Here is a 24,375-nt window from a genome sequence, read left to right as displayed (position 1 = left end):
GAACAAAGGCAGGAGTTCTTATCTTTTCTGGCCCTATCTATTCAAGCAAGGCCTCTACTTGTGCCTTCTTGACAAGATCATAAGTTCATCAAACATTTAATTAAGTTTTGTGATCACTCATGGTTCCTTCTTGCTCATCACTCCCAAGTACCAGTCTCTGACAGGCTTAATCCTTGACAAACACCAGTCCTTGGTATGTAAAGTTACAGAGAGACGATCATTAAGCAATAAGCAGTTCGTTCTCTATATCACCGGCACAGACAACCTGCCAAGACCCAAGCATGCAAAGCAAAGAACACCATCAGCACTGGTTCCGCGCTCCAGCACTTTAAAACAACGCAGTGTTTTGACTCACACAGCCATGAGCAGCATGCAGGAGTACCATGAAGCCTGGTCTATTCACTGCACCCCGTGCCATGCCCAGGGCAAAGGATAGGTCTGCAGCCTGGGTAGGTTTGCCCTCATAATACGATTTCCAGCTGGAGTGCCCAGGGTTCCTGCAGCCCGAAGTAGATCTTTGGGACATGAAGATGAAGTGAACTCTTCAAGTGAGCCCAAGACTAGTAAGAAAAGAACTTACAAAAAAAAAAGTGAGTTCCTGTTTATGAAGAAAGCCTTCAGCAGGGCTTTTACCTGCCTAGAATTGGTGTCCAAAAGCATCTTCTCTATGCTGTTCGCATCACTGTTGCACTAAAATGATCAAACCAAAGAAAATAAGTCCTACACTAGGTATTGGCAGGGCATATTCAGCATATCAATGATTGGATATGGAGCCTTGGGGCTCCAACTCTGTAACAAGTTCCCTGACTAGAATAACTAATGACAAAACATAAAGTCCTGCTAATGCTTTATCAGTTCTAACCCAGCTAAACCCCAGTAGCTTTCAAAGCCCAGCCTGTAAGTTGTTTTTTGTTGTTGTTTTTTTCTAAACCAAATACCATATTCAACACTTCTTATGTAATATATGCAGTTGCAAAGGTAATGTCTATACTTGCATCATCTCAATACGTTCACAGGCAGCACTGTTGAGAAACAGACCAATTTTTTATAAAAACTTTTTATAAAAGCTGGACAAAAGTTGGAACCTTTCTAGATGCAGAGACACTCTGCTCCCTGGGAATACAAGTTCCCTAGAAAAAAGATACCCCAGAGACCTTATCTTTTTCCAAAAAAAATGGGTAGTTCCAACATAGACCTTGCTCCATATTCGTGACTGATGAGGCAGGTGCCCTGCCTTTTCACCAGGCGCCTAGATGCATGCAGGAAATAACATGACAAATACAGTGCTTCTTTTAAACCTAAGTTAGACTTTAAACTTACAGGTCATTTGTCAGACAAACTAGTTTTTAAAAAAATACCTCACCCTACCATCATCTCTGCATTCCTATGTCTTCCTACAAAAACAATTACTTCTATTTATGGTCACAGGCTGGCCAAGCAATCAAGTTATATATGGGGGAAAAGGTGGGGTGAAGAGATCAGCACCTCGTTAACCTGATTTCTTGCCCTAGGAATAGTTACATGAAACCACAGCTTTAGGCCTAACAGTGAAGCATTAATTCTTCATTTACATGTCTTCAACCAAACTTTACAGTTCTATGAAGCATCATAAAATACAAATCAGCCTCGATCAGTGCTACAAATACATTAAATTCTCTTACCTTGAATTACAGTGAAAATCACAAGCATGGAGCAGAAAACAAGAACAAATATTTTATTTATGGTGGTCAGAATAAAAACACTTCAGTAGTATTCTTGAATACTTCCCAGAGTCAGGGAAAAAAACTATGCAGATCTTTCCCAGCATATATTTATAGTCCAAGCTTTTTTCCCTACTCCATACTTACTTGTCTGGGGTAATGTACTACCAAACAAAGTAGGGACTACACACTTTGAGGAGAGATCCTAGCAGACACCTGACCTCATGGATTCCCTTTTCAATGAAGCCACTCACTTGTCAAAACAAACAATCAAAAAAGAAAACCCCATACCAGTTTCACTTTCCATGCTGCTTAGGAAGGGACCAGTTTACATTGCCAAAAAAAGAGGAGCAAAAAGAAACAAAACTGTTCAGTCAGCTCTTCTCCTGTAGGTTTGAGTACTTGCTTTCATTTGGTGTTGAAATATACTGAAGATTAAGAATCAAAGTACCTTTGAGGACTAAGCATGTAAAAGCATGGTCCATGGTTGCTGCTAACAATTCACCTCTGGTTTAAAATGCCAAAACAGGGTCACACTCATCCATAGGAGGAGTACTGCCTTTGCAGATCAGAGTGCTTTGTGTGTGGTGAGATGAGCCATACCTGGGCAGCAGGCTGCGGGGGGAAGAGATTCACCCAGCCATTGGGAAGAGTCACCATCTCTTCGCTTGAACGAATGGGCTAATAAAACTGATATGAGGTTGCTGTGAAAGCAGAAAGTGTTGCTAGCTCTCTAACAAAGCTGGCTTTTAAAGGCTTTTCTAGGGATACGCTTAATCCCCTTCACTGACAGTGGGCTAAATAAAACTGAGAATGGGTCACATGTGTGCCAGGTATACAAATAAAATGATGCCTGACACTAGTATTACTATTCCTACTCCTCAGCAGTGCTAAGTTACTCTCGATCTTGGTAAAACTTCACAGACTTATAATAGAAATTATGTTATTGATATAAAATACTTTGCATCGAGCTCCAATGAGCTACTTATGTACACAGCTGTTCCAAGGCAATGATCAGTTGTACTGATCATGTCTCTACCACAGGGCAAGCAACAGAGGTGCTAAGCTTTTGAGGGGAGAAAGCAACTCTTCTCTTACATGAACCCCCTTAACAGGAAAAACCTGGACAGAAGCTTCTAACAGATCAGTGCTGCAAAGACTCCACAACACAGGGATTTAGCTTGTTTCATAAAAGCACCATGAAACTTGCATGCTAATCTTCCTTCCCATCAGGAGGGGTTAGATCTCATTCACCCCGGTGTGGTAAATGATGATGGCATCACCAAACCTGCTTGTACAGACAGCCTGAAACTATAGGCAAGGTATATCTAATCTTTTCCTTGAGGATGTAACATACTCACTTTCCCCATCTGAAGGCTAGACATGCGCAGCAGGAGCTGACACTAGACCCTTCTGGTAGTTACAGGGGCAGGGTTTGGCAGAAGTAAGCAGCAATGCACAAGAGATCAGGATGCTTCTCTACATGCAGCATATTCCCTGGGAAAAGATGGGAGGATTTGGGCAAGGGGCTAACACCTGGGGCCAGCTCTGATGGACCAGATGCAAGTCAAGTCAGTCCCAGTTTGAATAGAGCAAGAATGAGTATTCTTCTATATGAACAGTGCTCAACCACTGTTATGGCTCAGGACAACTGATGAGAGCTACACACCCTGATTAATTTAACCAAACACAAAGCAATAGGAGCAAGAGCAAAAAATTCATCTGTGGTACCACATACTGCTTATCCCCCCTGACCTTGCCTTTTCCTCTTAATCTGCCAGACCCATAACACATGGGCAATGACACTCAGCCACCCTTGCTCTAACGAAGAGAGCAGTTGAATATTAATAGCTCACACTTGCACTGTCACTCCCTCCCCAGCCGTTCACCATGTAATTAACAGCTGTAAGTTATTTTCCTCACACCCTTATGATGCAGGGTAAGGGAAGACAGATTCTGGCTTGAGTAGTGCAGAAGGACACTGTGTACAACTCCTTAGCAGTGGTACTCCCTCCCCCTCCTGTTTTTGGCAAGATGATTTCATAATACATATCAAATGAGTGTATGGAAATGGTCAGCATTAAATGTGAAACCTCAACAAGGACAAAAACTTTTCATGTTCAGCATCTTTTCTTAGTGTACGTTTAAAACAATTCAGTAGAAAGCTTAGCTCTTCAATTGTATAGCTTATTATATTTCCTTTAGGTAACTGCTTATTTACACCATAAAACAAAGATTTTAATAATTACTTTATATAGTATGCTTATAAACCATTACTAAGGAACTTCTATCCAATAATTAGTCTTATATACAGCCAGATATTGAGTATCAAAATAAAATTAAGGATTAAACATGGCATTATTAAGGGTCCAAAATTACAAATATTACTTCTCCTTTCAAGTGAGTCAAGACTTTCCTCACTAAAAGGCTTTTCATCATGATGGTAAGAGTATCACAGCCAGCTGTAACCACCTAAGTACATATTTTCTAACAGGATGCCAGTGGCCACCTGAAGCTACTGCTTCAGGTTAGTTCTGGCTCTTCCAAACCCCTTAAAACAGCTGGGTTTCTGTGTAGGAAGCACATCCATGCACAATGCCTGCCAAGACATGCTCCAGCTGTTAGGCACCACTGATGTTGCAGGTACCAGTAAAATCCTAGCACTGAAAATAAAGTACAGCCTCAGCATTTGGTCAGAAAGTTGTGCAGACCTGATGGGGAAATACATGGTCACTTGCTGCTGGCAGGGACTCTGTACACTTGAAATGGTAGTCTAACATCTCTTCTGGTCACCCACTCAAAGTCCTAGTGCAAAAAATATACATAACAGACATTTAATCCTTTCTTTTCAGCACCCATTTACAGGGGAATTAACAAATTTTCACTTACATCAAGTACAGACACTCCCTAGAGCATAGCCTAAGCCTGAAGGGCTGCATACTACCACTGGTAACAATCAAGAGAAGTTTAACTATCAAGCTGCCAGAAAGCCCTCCATGAATATCTTCCTTCTCATGAATGCCTACTGCTACCACATGCAGAGGTGCCTGTCTGGCAAAATCCAGGATCTGAGGATTAAGAAGCTTTATCCTCTAGAGGATAAGGGGAAAATCGTCTGTTTTCTGCCACCTGCTCTTCCTTCCTAACACTTTGATGGAGCCAATTTTAAAAGGGACAGTCTAAGCCAGGACAGTAGGCTATGCTGTACCTCAATTATACCAATTAGAGCATGAAGAGTACATGATCCCTTAAATGCTTACACAGCTATCAAGAAAGTGGTCTTTACTTCAGTTTGAGCCTGAGATGACTGCAAAGATAAGAGCAGAACCAGTATATAGGCTGTTAACTCACTAGGACAAAAGAAAGCATTCTACTATTCAAAAATATACTTGAATATTTCATATAATTACATTACCATTGATTCATTAGGTTTTTCATTAGCATCTTGCCACAACACTTCGCTTCTGCTTTTAAGCATCTCTGCTGTGTTGAACACTTCAGCATAATCCTGAAGTCAGACAAAATAAATTGCTTGTTCCTGCACTTGCATTGGGAAACCCTCATCTAAGCACCCTTAACTCATATCTCATCATAGAACAAGGTTTTGTAAAAATAAAGCAGAATTACACAGCTGTTCTTTAAACTAACAGTCAAAAAACAGGTAAACTTAAGACTAAACTCCTCTAACACTGGAATAAGTCACTGACTTAAAATATAACACTTAAGATAAAATTGAAGAGTAATTGTGTTGTTAGAAGCAACCATGCAAAAAAGCCATTTTTACTCATATTATTTTAAAACATTGACAACATAAACAATGAATTTTTTCCTAATATTTCTGTAGAAACAATGTTATAGTTGTGATCACCTATATATAGGTGATTGCTCCTGCATAGAACTAGAGAAACTAAAATGAAAAACCTGGGATTTTTTGAGTTGAAAAGCAATAAGTAGACTTACCATATCTGAAAACAGCTTGCCTGAAAAGTTTTTATTTATACTTCAACTGCTTTTCATATTATGAAACACTAAAACAATTAATATATATTAGGAAATTTTAAAATATTTTCTTTTAGACTATTTTCAATTAAAAAAACCTCAATATTGCTTTTTAAGACTTTTTATTAAATAAAGACAAAAGTTAAATTGTTATAACATTTAATAGTTCATTGCTTTGCAGTTTTTTCTTAATAACACAAAACATTAAAAATACTTTCCATATACCTAACTTTCAGTGACCATAAAATTAAGCACAAATTTAAGAAATCTATTTATAGTCAAACAAAACTAAGAAGTCTTCTATTATTTTTTTGATGCCTTCAAACAAAACCAAAGAACTTATTCATCAAAGTCCCCCGTGTGAGCATTTATATCCTAAGCCTGTTCCCTCCTGCTCACTCATTGGTCTAATTTCTGTGAGCTAATCAAGCCAGGAATGCTTAAATTCACATGGGAAAGGCCTACCTTCTGTTGTTTTTTGGGGGGGGTGGGGGTGGTGTGTTATTTCTTAGTGAGACTTATTTTTTGTAATAAGGAAAAAAATGCAAGTTTTACTTTTAGGGTTTTTTTGGAAGGAAGTTACAGAGCAGATCACACATTTGTTGTGAGTAGGGTTAGTTAATGTATTAGGGAATTCTGCAGAAATAACCCTTTGGTAGTATTACAGAATGAAAAATATTTTTTTTATTTTGAGTTAGTTTTTGAACTGGATAAGTTTTATTTTTTTTTCTTGAGGATTATGACCTCAAGTGTTTTGGGGTTTATACTTAATACAAGGTAAAGAACAAAATTTTTAAAAAAAAAATTTCTTTTTTTTCATATAAAGTTCCAAAACATGAGGGTAGCTGTTGTTGGGATCACAGAAAACAAACTTGGGCTTTCTTTCCTTTTTTTTTAACAATTTTTAAGTATGGAAAAAAATATGTAGGAAGTTTCTTGTAAAATTTTTTTCTTTGATAACTTTTTAAAGTTTTCCCTTTTGTGCCTAGTTGATGCATGGGTTGACTGTGTCCTAAAAAAAAATAATCCCCAAATGCTTCAATTTCAAGCACTGTTTTTTCTTCTTATGGTATATCAGAAAATTGGATTGTATTAAAAACTAAAGAAAAGAAGGAAAGATGGTATCTAGGTCACTCTTAATGCATTAATATGTTTCTCTTCAAATTACTTTTTTCTAATTTTTTTAATTAATTAAGTAGTATTTGTGGTTGCAGTGTTCATGGATGGAGTAAAATTTCTTGTGATTATTGGTTGGGAATTTAGAGATGAACAGCTATGGGTTCCTGCTTTGTCCAGACCTAGATTTCTCTCTATCTTACCACGTTACCCAGGTCAGTGGTTATTTATGTAATGAATGCTTGTTCTGGTGCTTTTGTGTTAAATGAGCTTTTAAGGTGAATGGTTCCTCCTGCAAGGAGCAGAGCCTGCAAGCCCTTAGATGGATTTGGCAAAAGCACTTCTGTACTGGACTGCAATAATGGAAAAAAAAGAAAAATACTGCTTACCTTGCTGCAGTCAGCCCCTGTCTGTTTCTATCCCATCAGGAGCTGTAGAGTATTCAGAATGTCTGGGACGTTTTACTTAAATTCCTATAGTGTATTTGATGCCTAACATCTCACTTAAATTCTATGTGATTTCTTGGCCTTCAGTTGTTGCACAGAATTTGTTTTCTGGGACTTAATTCTTGAATTTCTGTAATTGAGAAGAGGGTCAGTGCTCTTCTCCTTTTAGAAAAAAAAGTAAGTCTCAAAGCCCAACACAAATATTTATTTCTGGATTATGTTACAGACTCACAAATAATTTGCAGATGGAGACATAGTAACTGTGTCTTCTTATTCCACAAAGTAGGGTGGTGCTAGAATAATAGCCTTGATTTGCAGCTCTAGTGGGAGAATAACATTCCCAGTTGATTTTGCTGGTGTAAAGCAATCTGTGTGGCACTAGAGGATTTTCAGTCTTAGCTTTGCATGTGGTGGCATTCCTCTGCTGGCAGCACAAATGTATCACTGTGTTGAACCATCTGAAGGCAGTAAGCTTTTTGCAAATCCATTTTTAAAAGTCAAAAACAGTATATCCTGAGTAGTAGTAGTACCCAACTAGCAAAGACTTGTTTGAAATGACAAACTTTTTTCTAAAGGTTGTTTGAATACAATAGTATTGTTTTCAAATGAATACCCTTTAATGTCTTATGAGGATTACAGAGTAGAAGTGGAAAACAACTCCAACTTTACCTTCTCAGACTATACTTCATAGCTGAGTTTTAAGTCTTTGATTTACAAAAACATTGGCCAAAACTAGCTGATGGCAGTATAGTGCTGAAGTGACAGTTTTCTAAGTTGTAGTCAAGCAATTGCAAATCCTTTCTAAGTGGTTTTCCACACCTCTCAAGCCCTTCTTGTGTTGTATAAACATGATGGCTGTAAAAAAAAAAGTACTTTCAGCATTGAAGCAATGGTTGGAAAAGCTTGCTAATCCTCCATCCTGAGTGCTATGTCTGCTAATGCCTTGAGCAGTTTTGTTCACTCTTTGATCCAAGATGTTAATATAGTTTCATTAACTGCTGAAAGAGTAAAAAAGATAGCCTCTTAGGTTTTTGTTCCATTGCAGCCTCAGGATATCAAAGCTTGCCCCAAAATGTGGGAAAACATTTCTCCATACATCCTTTTTGAAGATTAGAAATGCTCAACAGCTGTTTTACACAGGACCAGTGCTAAGTAACAGCCTTCTCTGCAACTAGGCCATTGACTACGGACTTGCTCTGTTGAGAAGGCTGAGAACTCAGTTCAAGAAATGTTAGTGGGGTGCTGTGAGCACAGGGGAGGTGTGGTAAACATCCTCCTCACCCCTCCCAATTAAGTTAGAGCTGTCCCCTTTAAAGTGTTTGCTTGGTGTGAGAAGCATCATATATGGTAAAAGCCACAGACTCTTAACTGTGAGTGGCAAGCTAGGCATGCAGACAAACACTTGAGATGTATCTGTGATTTAATTTTTTCCTTGTTTTAAAAAAAGCTGTTAGTGACCAGGAGTGACAGCTGTCTTAAAGCTGTGCTGTACATTATTCCTAAGCTCTACCATCAGCTTGATGAATAAGAGAATCCCCAGGTGTCTTATGTCTAATGGAAACCTTTTCAGTGTGTCTTTTTGGATTGCACTCCCTATTTACTGAGTCTATATACTTGGTTACAAGTCTACCTTCTAGTCTGGCTGCTGCAAACAAGAGTGGAAATACTTCAGTAAGAAAAGAATCCAATGTCTGATTTTATCTAACCTAAAAATACAATCCAAGTTAGCATCACTTGTTAGAATGAGGGGCAGTAAGTGCACATGTTGTAATTCAGATTCAGGATGAGAAACCTGCTCATATGTACAATTTGACTCAGTTTTCAGGTTTTGAGATGGGTTTGAAATTCAACAATTTAAAGATTTTAACCCAGTGTGTTCAGGCCCTACATGTGCTTAATTAAAACAAGATGTTATCATCTAGAACTGTCTTGTTTCTAGATTCCAGTTGTCAGTCAGGGTTTGGAGGTCTACGGTATTCCAAGGTTTTGGTATATTTATGTGTGTCTTAACAATTACAAGCATCTGGAGGATCTGAGGAGCAAAACAATGCTTTTTAAACCGTGAGTTTGCAATCCTTTGAAGTTCCATTGCACACTTGCCTTTTCTGGCTGTAAAAGCATGAAAGGAATTCTTGTTACCTACCTCTGTGATACTCAACCCTTCTTTAGATTTGTTGCTCAGGCATCTTTTCCAGGATTATTCAGTGGTCATGCTGTCATAAGAAAAAGGAAATAAGACACTACCTGTCAGTGCTGTGTTCTGTAAATTGCTTTGACTATTTACTTAGTTCAATTTGACTGCATTCCATTCCTGGTCCCTGTATTTCAAGCTTTCCAGTAAGCATGGGATTGATAATTAACATGCCAGATGCTATGCAAGAGCACCATCCTTTGGAAAAGGCTGGCATCATTCTTGCAGTTGGGCAAATCTGTACCAGTGTTGCCACCTGGTGTGCAAGGTGGGGTGTGTTCTTTCACCAAAGAAAGGGGAAAGGCTTATTAGTCTTGTTTATTAAGACACAACAGGGTTTCCAGGGCATTTCCTTGTTTTTCTGCACTGTGCAGAAATGAAGGACTTGACAGGAAGAGAAAGGGCAAAAAGGTAAATGACTTTGTGTTCTTTTGATGGGAAGCACACATTACATGAATGTATACTTTAAAGCATTGTTATGTCTGGGTGGTTTGCTTTGGTACAGACTTCCTTCTTACTAGTTTCAGCATAACAGAGATATTGCAGGAATGCGCTCTTCAGAGTTTTTAGTCATCTGCTCTGTTGCAACAGCCCCTGGAAATACATGGATCTGTCTTCAGTGCAAGCAGTGCACATGTGAGCTGTAGATGAGAGAAATAAGAGTCAAGACAACAACCTGGCTGTATTTAAAAAATCATTTTAAAAATTTCCACCTTCAGACCCTTGTGTTTTCCATTGGGTACCTCGATAGATTTCACTGCACTTGACTAATGAAAGAAAGCTTTACACTACACCATGGGGTTTTCTAGGCAGATCCCCACTGTCTGTCTGTGAGGATGTCCTGCTCCCTTGCACATCTGGAACAGCTTCCCTGGGAGCGACAGCATCAACTGGGAGGTTCCACCAGTCCTCGCAAGGCTGCTACATCTGCCTGGCAAGGCCACCCAGCCTGGTAATCTTGTTTCCGCAAACCAGGCTGCACACTTGTGGTCCTTAGTTTGGGTCATGATCCAGAATGACTCTTCGTGACTGAAGTCAGGAAAAGCAGAAGCAAAAAAGCAAGAATATTTCCTGATCCTACCGTGAATCTTTCTTGATAAGTTTCCTTTGTGAACATAAGCCAAAATTTGTACAATCTTAACTTAAAGATTGATCCCTCCTTCTAAGGAAGACTAGTCTAAGAGTGTCCCTATGACAGGCTCACTGAAATCTGCTGTTGGCTTGTGCCTGTCAAAGGAAACACACCCCACAGTCAAAAAACGTAGTGAGTGGTTGTGCTGGATAGCTGGAGAGAGACAGCAGAGCTGCAGTCAGCAATAAATGTCATTATTCTACCTCAGAAGTAACCTGGCTTAGAGTAGCCATTTTCTGGATGAATATGTTGAGACCTCTTGTAGGATTTATGCTCTTCGGTCAGTTGTTGATATGTTCTCACCTGTTTTTGTTGGGACAGATTGTAAACCATCTGTCCTGGTTTCAGCTGGGATGTAGTTAACTGTCTTCCTAGTAGCTGGTACAGTGCTATGTTTTGAGTTCAGTATGTGAAGAATGTTGATAACACTGATGTTTTCAGTTGTTGCTCAGTAGTGTTTAGACTACAGTCAAGGATTTTTCAGCTTCTCATGCCCAGCCAGGGCACCTGACCCAAACTGGCCAACAGTGTATTCCATACCATGGGACGTCCCATCTAGTTTAGGAACTGGGAAGTGGGGGGGGCAGGGAATCACCGTTCGGGGACTAGCTGGGTGTCGGCGGGTGGTGAGCAATTGCCCTGCGCATCATTTGTACATTCCAATCCTTTCATTACTACTGTTGTCATTTTATTAGTGTTATCATTATTAGTCTCTTCTTTTCTGTTCTATTAAATCGTTCTTATCTCAACCCAGGAGTTTTACTTCTTTTCCTGATTTTCTCCCCCATCCCACTGGATGGGGGGGGAGTGAGTGAGCGGCTGCGTGGTGCTTAGTTGCTGGCTGGGGTTAAACCACGACACCATCTCAGAGAGTAGGCTTTGGTGCTACAAGCCCCAATACTGGGGGTTTTATAAAAAAAAAAAAATACTTGGAAGACTTATGTTTGTCATTGTTTTTATGTCTGTAAACTTTCCATAAAGCAAAAAATTTCCTGTCCTAAATCAAGAAAGGTGTGGTAGGACAGGAGCTGAAAGTTGGGGCTTAATTTAGTTAGACAAGCTTAGATATCTGTGGGTGTCCTACCTGGCTTACAGTAGCCAGGGCAGGGTGGCACAGATTTCTCCCAGTCCCTGTTATGTGTCTACTGGCACTGTGAACCATCTTTGTGAGCATTAGATTGCCACGTTCAGGCAAATGAAGTGAGACACCAGTCTCTGAGCCATGGGGTTCTGGTATATTTTAAGGTAACTCTCCACCTGTCTCTTCCAGGCTAACTGTCCTGCTCTGTGTAAAATAATCCAGTATTAACTGAATAGGCAAGAGAAATATTTAAGTAAATCTAACTACGTCTATATAGCTATATATAATTTCATTAAATACTAGCTTAACTAGGACCTGGCATGCTGGGATTTCACCACTGAGAATTGAGACTCATTGTTTCTCTCACCTACTCTGTAAATACATCTATTAACTCTGTCTATGTGTGCATATACACACAATGTGCCAAACAGTCTCAGCTTTGTTTATCTAGTCTCTTTCTTCATGTGTATTTTCTTGAGGCCAAACAAAGTGACCACTTGATTATCTAAGCGTTAACCATTCACCCTTTCTCACAGACTTGCTTTTTAGACTTAGAAGTTTCTATTTCCTCCACCCTTGCAACTTTGAGGAAAAGTCATTCTGGTCACACTTGGGCTCTGCCTTCCCTGGGTTACAGCCCAAGACAGAGGTACCCCGCTGCCTGATGTGCTGCTGGAGACTAGCAAAATATTCGACCTCAGTGTGCTAGTGCTTTGGTATGAGGTGTAGATCAGTGCTCACTTTAAAGCAGACTGCCTCAAAATCACTCCCTTTCCTCCAGTGAGTGCTCACTCTTTTTCAGTATGACTGAAGAAGTAACAACCAAAGGCTGCACTGAGCTGCCTTGAAGTGCTGCTCAATTTGATTTTAACTGTTTTCTTATTGTCCAGGGTGGCATGGAAGAAAGCAATACTGTGGCAGGGATTGCATGTTGTGGTGCATAAACACATATCAATCCCAGAAAGAATATCAACCCAGTACAGGCACTGGGATACCACCTATGTAAATGCTTTCATTTGAGCTTCCAGTGTGCAGAGAAATTACCCAATATGCTTGGGCAGGGCAATGAGAATGGGATGAGGAATTAGCAGAATATATTCCACAGGCTGCTAAGGAGAGCTACTCCAGTGTACTCTAGTTGTCCCAAGTCATTCCTTTTGAATTCATCTACCAGTATGTGTCATCATTCAAACCCACAAGAAGTTAAGAGACACAACCAGAGATGACCCGTGTTTGCTTCTGATTTTTCTTGGAGAGCAATGTTAAAGAACACTTAGTAAAGGCATGTTGAACAGTGTATTGCATCATCTTTCAGCAGCAGAAAGACTTTGGTTGTTCAGTCATAAATAAGTGCTGGTGTTGAAAAGATAAGCATATATGTTGTGACAAAATAAAATTCTGCCTTAATTCCAATATTTTTCTCCACAGTCCCCAGGAGTTCTCTGCATGTTTCTGTGTGTGAAGAAAGCCTTTGCTCTAGGCAGATAATGAGTTGTGAATCTGGTTTCCACAACAACCAACTGCAAACATGCCTAGTGTGTTATGCCAGTAGGGACTTAAAACCAGTGCTTTGCTTGTCTGAAGCAACGCTGCTGAAGTGTTAGCTGCTACAGATTTTCTTGCAGATTTTTCACATTTTCTGATTATCTGGAAATTTTCTTGCAGAGTGCTGTGGAGGTAACTTCCTCTACATCAGTTAAGGCAGAGTAAGATGTTATTTTTCCCTATGGTATCTTCACTGTCGGAGCGGTAAAATATCAGGTAGGTACTTAGAACTGTTTACAGTTCTTCATCATACCTTCTTAGAACATATTTTGCCTCTGGATTAAGCAATTCCTGAGTAACTCGGTATAAAATGTGTGATATTGCAAGTACATTGATGTCCTCTTACACAAACTTTTGAGGCTATTCACTTTTGTTATGCTTTAGCAAGCAAGGACTATATTGCTAAGGCACTGAAAGTAGCAATTTAAGATACCTGTCAGTTGCCACTTGATCATTTAAGCCAATTGAGGTAAAAAAGAAACTACCTACACAAGCATGGTGGGCACTCTGACCTGGTAGTACCACGTACAACTTAAACCATGAAATCTAGGTGGAAGAAGTGAATTCTGTGGATGTGAGAGCAAGTCAAGAGTGAGCAACAGCACATCAGAATGTGGGCAGGCTGGCCTGAAGCAACAGAAGACTTCTTGAGCTTCAGTTTGGTTTCTGTCTCAAGTCAGGCAGCTGCTCCAAGCTCTGGAGGGGATATTAACAAGTGGAAGTCTGCTAAGTAAATGGTATTTGTGACTGTAAAATCAGGTAAAAGACGGGATCAGTTAAAAGTGGGGACTTAACAGTCTTGCAGACAAGGAGCCATAGAGTTCACCTGGGCACCCAAGAACTTGTGCTGTGTATCCAGAACCTTCTTATACTTCAGGAGACAGACCAAAGATGGAGGTATTATCAGGGCTGTAGCAGTCATTAGGACTAAGTATTAGCTCATGTTTGTAGTTAAAAAGATAAAGCCTTGACCAGATGTCTCCACAGTGTCCGGGGCCGTGTTGCTTTGACAGAAATGCACACAAAGACAAAGAGTGTGCAATAGGCATGTGTGCACTGCCCTTCCTAGGCCTGGCTGCTCCTGCAGAGGTGGCTGTGGTGGCATTTTTGCAGCAGGATTTGGATGCTCTGCTTAGCACCTGAACCCAGAGCATTTGGAAAGAAATATCCACCTGTGCTGTATAGCTGAAAATCTCTGGATCTGGCTATGTATTACTAGAGAGGAATCTAAACTAGCTTGTGCATGGCTTTGTGGCAGGATCTCAGCACTTACTGTAGACAGACTTCCCAGCTGCTGAATCATTTGGCAGAAAAAAGAAATGCCTTGCTAGCATCCGAAGAATAAGTGAAACAGAGGAAAGTAGGGTGCAAAATGCAGACTGGCTGGGAGTTTGTGATGCCTGTATTGTTTTTTGCCATTAGATTTGTAGCTGAGTCTCTACCTTCCCATAGCATAGACAATATTGTTCTGGGGAAGATAGTAAATATGAAGTCACTGCTTTCTTGTCCTGCATTTAATCCCTACAGATCAAAGAGGATTTAAATGAGTTTCATAACTGTAAATCACTCCATTACCATGCTTGTGGGGTTCCTCAGGTATTGTTTGGAGATAAAAATCGCTGCCACCTGGGAGTTAATTCAGCCTCTGACCTTTTCAGCAAACAGTCAGAGGGTCTCTTATTCCAGTTTGCCTGCTCCAGGCTGCCATGGCCAGCCTCCTACCAGTGTCCCCTTCAACAACCTGAGCCACCTTGGAAACAGCAGGTTGGACACTGTATCTGCAAGCTCTGGAAAATGAAGGTTGGTTCAGCTACCAACTCTTAAGTCCTTCTTGCAACATTAAACTAATTTGGTAGGCCACAAATGAAATGTGGCGTGGCTGAAAGCTGGAAAAGTTGTGGTCAACTGAAATGAGGCATTCATAAGGAACGTTGGTGATCTTGAACATACAGCTTTGAAATATTTTAATGTCATTGAAGTAATATACATATGTATAAAATAAATGTCTCAAAACAGAAGATCTATAACATTGTCAATTTTTTATTTAAAAACAATTTTTTGAAATGCCAGGATTTCTGAGAGCTGGAAATGCTGGTGTTTGGTGGGTGTCCTTCATACAGATTAAGTCAGTGTTTTATAAGCTTTTCTCAAAAGCTGAGTAGCAGCAAACTGCTGGCCAGTGTGGGTAAACATGCTTGGAGTTGAATATCCACTTGTACTCTAAATGTACTCGAGTCTTTTTGATTAGAATACAGCCTTTAAGTTCTGCTTAATGTAATTTGCTTACAGAAGGGAGAAAATGTCTTATAAGGACTTTCGAGAAAGCAGACTGAGGTTCTCAGACTCCCTTAATGGTCAGCGCTGGATATTCCTGAAAAAAGGTCTAGATGACTTCAGAGATGGCTTTCCTCCTTCATCTGATAACATGATTGTGTACGGTAGAAAGCGGCCTGTCTTAATTACCCTTCAAAACCGCACACTGAAATCTTTGTCCACAGTTCCACGGAAGAAAAGGAAGAAGTGTGCCAAAACACAAGTCTCTTTTTCCAAGCTCAGCCTGCTGCAGCAAGCCAGGAGGGATTATGTTGCACAGATAGAGTGCTGTCTGAACCAGCAACCCTTGATTCTCTACCCAAGCTTGGAAAAAAGTATCTCCGCAAAGGTAATGATTTTGTAGTCCTGTTTAAACATTGTTTCTTGGGAGAGTTGGAACAGGAAGCTAACCTAGCACGCAGCTACTGTGGTCAATTACAAAAAAAAAAAACACCACAGCAACTTGTGTTTCTTTCCAAAGAAAAAAGAAGGCAACTAATATTAAAGGTAACTTAGATTTAGACGGTAGGTCCAAATTGTCAGCAAGTTAATTGTGGAACAATATTACAAATGGGCTAATTGAGGAATCTAGTGCCTGCCATCAACAGATTACAGAAGATGCGTTACCTGCTAACCTATCACCAGGCATTGATACAAAAAGACATTATAGAGCAGGAAGCAAATGTAATCAGAACTGATAAGTTAGGAATATGCCCAAGATAGCAGAGTATATCTCATTACCTTTATTTTTCAGCCTGTTTACAGAATCATCCTCTTTTCCCAGTTTCCAGTTCTTCAACTTTCTTTGCTTCATGCAAGCAAAAGCTAGCAGGTCCTTGTCTCTTGTGTGGATGGGAACTTCTGGAACAGGCTTGTTTGGATGTTGCAGATGGAGGACAGTGACCAGATACAGTGGCAAAATTAAGCTTTTTGCTTGTAGTATCTCTCAAAAGGAACGGGAGAGCTTGGAGACTTTTGGAAGGGACAGGCTTCATGCTACAGAAGATGGGGTGAAGCCCCTTAGTACTGTTTAGCCTTGTCTAAGGGGATATACTCACCTAAGGCTCGGATGCAGTAAGATGATGGATGGGTTCATTGGGAGAGCCTTAAAATTCAGAAAAGGGAGCTGGGTCTCTCTTCTGTGAGACCAGGCAACAGCAGAGCTCTCCCTGATCCCAGGTTGCTGTTGCTGGGGCAATGGAATGATGAAACAAGGGATTGTACTGAAAGAAAGGAAACTTAAAAGCAGCTGAAGGAAAACTTTGTATATGGTACAGCAGATTGCCATAGAAGATTGCAGAGACTAGAATTTCAGCATGATTCACAGATCTAGCAAACAGCCTGAGTTGCAATTAATGCTTTACAGATTTTTGAACAAGGTATATAAATTGAGGCCTGTGGACTATGAACTGCCTTAACTGCTAGTAGACCCAAGGAGACATGCATGTTGGGCAGTCCTTCCCACAGCCCCCAAGCAGACTTCCAATGAGGTTATTTTTGAACACAGGCTGTCTTTTTGCTTGGCTGTTAGCTCTTAAGAGAGGTTGGTGGTGTCCCGGATCCTGAAATGCTTTTGAAGAGCAAGTCTGGCTACAATGACTATGAACAGGAGAACCAAGCCCTTCAGGAGGTGCTGGATCATATGGAGGACACGCAAAGCAGAGTAACAGCTGCCAAGACACGAGTACAGTGAGTATTGGACAACATGAACACAGCAACAAAAATGTCTCCAAATGCCCCCTTCTCTTTCATAAGTGGAAAATGGAATTTAAGCACTTAATTAAAACTTACATCAATCTATTAGGGGAGTAGTTTTCATTAAAAGATAAGTTCCCTTGCCTTTCTCAATGATACTGACAAATTGATTGATATCCCATCACCTGTTCAGAGACCAGTGAGGATTAGTTCTGACTGATACAGAAACATAAGGAGGCAGCCTCACTGGTGGTTAGTTTTACAGGCTGAAATAGCTAAGGCAAAATAAGCAGTGTCACTTTATTCTTCCCTTAGCACTTTTAATAATGGCAGAAAGGCAGAGTGATGGGCACATACAGCTCTGAACTTCAATTTTTTAGGATTTTCTATTTTGAAGGTGGCAGGTTATTTCAAGCCTTGCATCCAAACCTTGGGACTGCACTGTTAGATATAGCAGGTACAGCCCTTTCTTCTGTTTGTGAAGGTGGTCTTAGCAACTGGTTAAAATTGCTCAAGCTATTCCTTGCAAAAATCATGCAATGTACGGTGGTAAACCGCACCACCGGTGATCCAAAGGCATATGTGCAAACACAGGATCCAGCTTTAAGCTGTTGTCTAATACTGACTGTGTGGTGACAGCTATCACTGCAGCTAATCAAAAGGTGTCTCAGACTGTACTGCATTAATATCTGCAGCGGCACAGAGTCTCGAGGCAAAAACCAGTGTACACAGCTTTCCAAGAAGGTAGCAGCAAGAGGAAAGGAGGCCATGCCAACTGACTTCATTCCCCCTGATGAACATGTAAAGCGAGTAACCAAGCATTTTTGTGACTGGGTTATGTCTTTGGTAAGTAAACCAAAACCTAATCACTTCATTTAGGCTAAATGTCTTTGGGCTTAAGAAGTAAAAATGTGGCTTCGGATTTGTGAATCTGAGAGCCAAAGTCAAAACCAAGATTTCTTGTTTGACACTCAGCTCTGATGTCCTGTTGTGACTAATAGGGCTCACCCCACCAAAATGTAAAGCAAGGTATAAGTATCATTATACAAAAATACAGCTAAGTAAGTTTGATTCAGAAAGTTTTGTTGTTTGGTTTGGGTTTTTTGGGGGTTTTGGGTTTTTTTTGTTTTTTTTTCCCAGGGAAGCCATCCATGTCCAAATTACTATTTAACTGCCTCACCTTGGAGCAGTCCCCTTTTATCTGAAATTAATACACCAATTTATGTGTTGGTTCCAAGCTGACTTTGTGCTTGCCTCATCACTGTAATGATGCTAATGCGAGCATACTTGTAGATCAGCTGAAACTGTGATGCTGAGTTTAATAGTACTATAGACTGGGGTGAGGGGAGCGGGGAGAGAAATGCGTGCAAGAAAATACTAGTAATGAGATGTTTCTTTCTTCCCCATTCTGACACTGTACTGGGGTTATTGCTCCAGGGAGGAGGGAACTGCAGTATTGATGAAGATACCCTGGTGAGCTTGCTCAGCGCCAGCTGTGAAAGGGAGGCCACTGTCCCTTCACCTTTCCATGCTGTGAAATTCAACACTGCAGAAGCAGTGCAGTCAAAGAGCCAGAAGATTTCACCTCCCCAGTTAGCTATCAGGAGTTCTCATCACCTAAGGAGCCTGTCCTGCCAGGTTAAGGTAAAAGAGCCCACATTTACATTTGCAAAATTCTAATTGTTTTGGATGGTTTGTGGGGGAGGGTGCCTGCTGGAGATGATTGAGGAGCCTGTTTTTTCCAGGGAGCACTTGTTATTTCTCTATAATTGTATCTTAAGGATCCAGCGTGCAGTTGAAAAAGGAAATGTTCCATAATGGTTACTTTTTTACATGCAGCAGTGCAGTGAAATAGGAGAACCACGCACAAGAGTATTATTTAGGGCTCAACCATACAGTCTTTGCTGGTCAGACTAAAGGATTCTTGGCGGTTTTGCTTATATCCAAAGCCAATGAAATCAATAGAAAAACATGGTTGAATACTGTGTGAGCTTTGGATTAGGTGAAGGACATCATGTCTGACCCATCTCAAGATGGGGTTTGTTAGATGTTACAGTTGGAGCTTCAGGGAGTCTTCAGTGCCAAGTGTATCTGTGGCCCTGATGTAGGAGAGCAGAGGGACTGGTGTAGGTGTCAACAACTAGAAGCTGAAGCACAGGGCAATGACCATCCAGTCCCTACCTTTCCCATTACCTGTATTTTCTTTTAATCATTGAATACATACTCAAAGGCCGTATATGGTTGAGGTAAAAACTGGAGGAGGCTGTTAAAGAAGTGTCTCCGCAGTTCGAACCCTACATTTCCCATAGCAGAGTCTCAGGCATCAAATCTTATGAAAAAATAATTTATTCAAATGGCACAGCCAGGAAAAAAAACCAGCTCGAGCTGGGTGCCTCTGGAGAGGGACGCTGAACAAAGAAATCCCTGGGCAATTATAACTTTACAATCTATGCAGCCACCCCACATGCGTTCCTTTGGTCCAATGGTGATTCTGGGCTGCGATCTAACACCTTATTGGATTCCTTCACCATCTCCAGGCAGGCTGTTATCCTCTTGAGTTGCAGCTTCTGCTGACAGTTGTGGCCTCCTTACCTTCTGGTTTGTGCTGGCTCAGGAGTAGGTCTTCTGCTTAAGTAGGTAAAAGTTCAGCAAATCTAGGTGAAAGTTAACAGCTTGTGGCCTAAGGCTTCAGCAAACGTAGCTACTCATGCTAGGTATTGCTAAATGAATAATATACCAAATCACACAATATTATGCTATGACCCCTGAGTCCTAATGCTAAGTGATTAACTCTGAGTGATTAATTCTATTTAAAATTTACTTAAGCTAAACAACTATTATTTCTTAAGAAGGGTTTTAGGGAAAATGTTTGCTAGAGGATTTTAGGTAAGAGGTGGAAGTTGGGCCAGTTCTGGCTTAACTGAAAGTTTGCATTTCTCCAACCCTGTAGCTAGTTTTTTTTCCATGTTCAGAAATTTGATTTTGAAATAAAAAAACATTCGTTGAGCCTCTGACTCACGAAGTATGAACCTCACAGACTTCCTTCCCAGGTTCTCACAAAAACCAGTTTAAAAAAAAACCAAAACAATGGTCAGATGACTTGAGGGTAGTGATGTTCAGAAGTAGCTTTTAATACTGTTTGCCTTTGTGGGGGGAAAAGGGAAAAAATTTCTAGTCACGCGTTCTCATCAGCCACCACCTTTGTACTGTATAGTTGTAGGGTACAAGATCATCCCTGGTAGACTCTTCAGAGGTGTTATTCAGGTTCTGTGACAGTCTCTGTACTGCCTATGGTATGAGGGACAAATGCGAACATGATGAAAGAACACTGCAACAGTGGTTTTTTGCAGGTCCTTTCCCAAACAAAATGGGAGAAGATCAGATACGGAGCGTGGTATCTTGATCCCAAAACATGGAGAAAACAGAAAGCTAATGAACCATTAAAAGCTCCAGAGCCAACAATCAACAGCCTTGGGAATGCAAAGAACTGGTCTGAAAAGGTATGGTGAATGTAAAAAAAAAAAAAAAAGTGATAATGTTCTTTTGTGACATAGCTATGAGAGATTATTTTCTGATGGGAATGTCTCTGGGTACTGTATTGTGCCTGACAGCCACAAACAGATGTGGAACAGACCATGTTATCCAAGCTGAGATATCCATGGTTCAAACAAGCTCATTCACTTGGATTAGATTGCAGCTTCATGGCACCTATATGTGGACAATAGATCTACAAGGCAAATAAGCAAGATTTAGGTGAAGTAGCTGTTGTAAATCTAGTCTCTTAAATGCTCATAGTATCGTATGTGGCTGAAATGCATTCATATGCGATTGGTACCTCAGAATGTTTTAGGGTGTTTCTATCTTGATTTTATTTGACTGTAATACCTATCTTGACAAAGGTGCTGAATTCAGCTGTGGTATGAAGTGTTATTAGGAGTTTGAAGAGCAGGCATGTTCTTCAATTGCTTGGTTTACTCAGACATAGGTTTAGTTTCCTCTTTATAAAAAAAGATCTACTCCATCTTCACACTTACTACACAGTAAAAAGGGAAGATATTGTTCATGCTCTAGAGGGCAGTCCTTCCAAAAGTAGAACTGAGGAGTTGCATGTGAGTAAAATCATGCCACATGCAAAGGGCTGGTGAGCTGGATGACAAGTGTCACTCCTGGTTTATGAAGAAACACTGTCTGTAAAACAAAAGAGGAACTTTTGCAGAGAGGATGCCTGGGAACAACTGAGCTCAGAAGAACACAAAGGCAAAGGTTATGGTTTTGTTAATGCTGCCTAAAAATAAAGGCAAAGCTTACAGTCGAATGATAATCCACCTAATTTTTTCCAGCCCCTCCAGGGAACAGACTGCAGACTATCGAGGGCAGGTGTGCTTACTTGGATAATGAAGAATAACCCTTCCTGCCTTCCTTACCAAAGATGCTGGTGGAAATGACTTTGTGTAGCACAGGACATCACATTACAGGTTCATAGGCTATAATTTGCTAAAATCAACTTCACATTCACGAAGCAACCTCATATCTTTGAAATGAGAAAATGAAATCTGAACTAGTTAGAGCTGTTAGCATTTAAAATACTTATTGGTTGATAAGTTTTCGTGAGAGCTGGACAGATATACGCTGCGTGGTTTCTTTAGGCATGTGGAACCTGTACATAGAAATGAAATCTGAATGTTTTATTTTCATCTACCGTGGAAATAAATTCAGGAGATGGAAGTCATACAGCTCCACAGCACACAGGCCTTTAAGGATTTCCTGGAAAGAAAGGGCTACAGAAAGCCTTGGGTGAGTCATGGGAATCTGCTGAGGGTATTGTCTGTGTCCCCATGTTGATGTGCTTGTGGCTATTGCTGTGTTGTCCCAAGGTCCTGGTTGTAAAACCGCCTAGATTAGGAACCCCCGCTTCTTCTCTCTTCTGTGTGTTGGAGCTTTTGGAGGGGAGGAACTGGTGTAATTGCAAATGGGGCTTCAGAAGGCAGCTGGGGCTCTGTTGAGCAGAGGGTCTTGAAAGTGGTGCTGGGATCCCCCTGTTCAAGCTTCACGTGAAGGACCAATACAAAGTGGCATCCTGGGAGCAAGTGAACAGGTACTTTGATGTACGCTTGGGACTCTCATAGCTTTGCAGCTTGCGTGGCTGACATTCTTACGTGCCATCAGCATGTGCAGAAGCCAGTGCTAATGTTAACTGTGGGTACAAAACAGATTTCAACCTCGGAATGCCTAAGAAGGGACTTCACTGAGTTTGATCTCATATCATAAGCAACAGCTGCAACTGAGCAATATATGCGCTGGAGTTTTGACCCTTTCTCTTTACATATTTTCATCTTTTTTTCAATTGCTCTCTAAGAGTCATTTGAGGCTGTTAATCATGCTTATGTTAAATCTTTTGTTTCAGTTCCTTCTGAAAATGCTGGCTGGGGGAAATGATAGTAGAGCTCCAGAGGAGACATCCAAAGCTTGCAAGAAAGTGACTGAAGAGATACGACAAAATAAGAGAAGTTATTTTCGTGACCGTGAATTAATACAGATTTCTAAATTATCTTGAGATTAATAGAAGCTAGTAGCTGAGCTGCTCCTAAAAGAATATTCTTCCATTAGAATAACCTTAAAGGTAGCTTTGAGTTACTTCTGAAATGGCCAGGTAGTTTGACAATGGAATGTGGACTACCACATTCCAGGCACAAACCACTTGGCTAGCTTAGCGGTGCTTCGGCTTGGCTAGAAGACACTGATGATGTCTTGTGCTGTAACGTGCTGGCTAAGTCAAAGACCCTGGTCCACAAAAAACTTATTGTTTTTTAAGCATCCACATTGTGCTTACTGCTTTACAGAATATGAAAAAGTGATCTCTGAATTCCTTAAGGCATAACTGGCTGCAATCTACATACCTACTGAAAAAATGAAACCTTCCACCTGAGAGTGTACAAAGCGACACTCTTCTGCAGAAAGATCCCACCATGGACAAACCTTGTGCTAACAAAAGTAGACTTAATATAGTGAGGCCACTAAAAATCATAGCCTGTTATATATTGCTACACCAAAAATACCTAATAAAGACAGCTGAAGCCTTTAAAGCACAGGAACTGGGCTGTCCCATAGCTCTTTGGCCTATTTGTGAGTTAAACTGCAGCTTTGCCTGGTTGATTATGGTCATAAGCTGCTTCCTTTGCTGAATTCCCTACTGTAAAACAGTGTCTTTGAGCTCAAGGATTTGTTTTGTTCAGCTTTTATATGTTCTGTAGTTTCTGCTGCTAAATAAACCTTTTGGTCAAACTGGAAACAGGATTATGAGGATAAATTTCCATGCTTTAAAAAGGACTTCTAAAAAAACTAGTGAGAAATCCCTCTTTAACTCAACATTGCATAAGCAACAGAACGGTATTTAGGCAAGGAGGACAGACGTGGGAAGAATTAAGTCTACAAGTACTTTGTGAGGAGGTAAAATACAAATGTATTTGTACAAGTTTGAGACAAAATGCATTTAGCTTAAATGCACTAGGAGGAACTATTCAAGAAACATTAAATGCAGCTAAAGAACCAACCTGACCTGTGAAGAAAAAGATGGAGCTTATAGGAAAGTATTGCCAGGCCAAGTGGGAAGGGTTGTCCCACCACTGTCAATTAGAGAACAAAACAGAGGAGTTCACGCCAAGGGAGGTATTCTTACTCCCAACATTAGGACTCACGAAAAAAATCCCACTTTGAAGTAGCGGCCGCACAGTCTGAAAAACTTGATCGTTCAAAGCAGGACATGGTTTTGTTGGCGCATGTAAGACAACCTCCAGCAAAGGGAGTTTCCCTCGTCCATTAGCATCCTCTTCCCTGGACTAGAAGGTCCCAGACCCTCCCCAGTATGCTCTCAGGGATAAGCAGGCTTCACTTGCTCCTATTTTACTGTCCGGGTCTTCAGGTAAGGATTCAGAGCCTGATTTAACTTGCTGTGTTGCTTTGAGTTATCATTTAAAACCCAGCTAACACAATCCAGTGCCAAAGGGTAGGCAGGGCTGTCAGCATAGGCTTCTCTCTGTGACAAAAGACGGGGGGAATGAATCCTGCTTTATTATAAAGCTGAACAGCATGTGGCGAGTTTGCTGAACACTTTTTTTCTTGTTTCCCAGTGGCTGTTTGCTCTGCCCAAGATTATCTAA

The 24,375-nt window shown here is 40.6% G+C and overlaps 1 protein-coding gene across 1 annotated transcript in view; it reads left to right on the top strand.

The window, feature by feature from the left end:
- LOC104836838 (protein FAM47E-like) overlaps window positions 1–24,375 on the top strand; it is a 25,255-nt gene extending 880 nt beyond the window's left edge. Inside the window, exons 2-7 of the mRNA XM_010575592.1 lie at window positions 15,500–15,872; window positions 17,055–17,212; window positions 17,914–18,064; window positions 18,656–18,862; window positions 20,569–20,718; window positions 24,346–24,375. Of these exons, the coding sequence (XP_010573894.1) occupies window positions 15,500–15,872; window positions 17,055–17,212; window positions 17,914–18,064; window positions 18,656–18,862; window positions 20,569–20,718; window positions 24,346–24,375 (1,069 nt within the window). The remainder of the gene's footprint in view (window positions 1–15,499; window positions 15,873–17,054; window positions 17,213–17,913; window positions 18,065–18,655; window positions 18,863–20,568; window positions 20,719–24,345) is intronic.

The sequence above is a fragment of the Haliaeetus leucocephalus genome, unplaced genomic scaffold, assembly GCF_000737465.1.
Source record: "Haliaeetus leucocephalus isolate CR32 unplaced genomic scaffold, Haliaeetus_leucocephalus-4.0 Scaffold484, whole genome shotgun sequence".
Classification (NCBI taxonomy): Eukaryota; Metazoa; Chordata; class Aves; order Accipitriformes; family Accipitridae; genus Haliaeetus; species Haliaeetus leucocephalus.
Note: the sequence above shows the minus strand (reverse complement) of the source record. Positions and strands in the feature narration are given on the sequence as shown.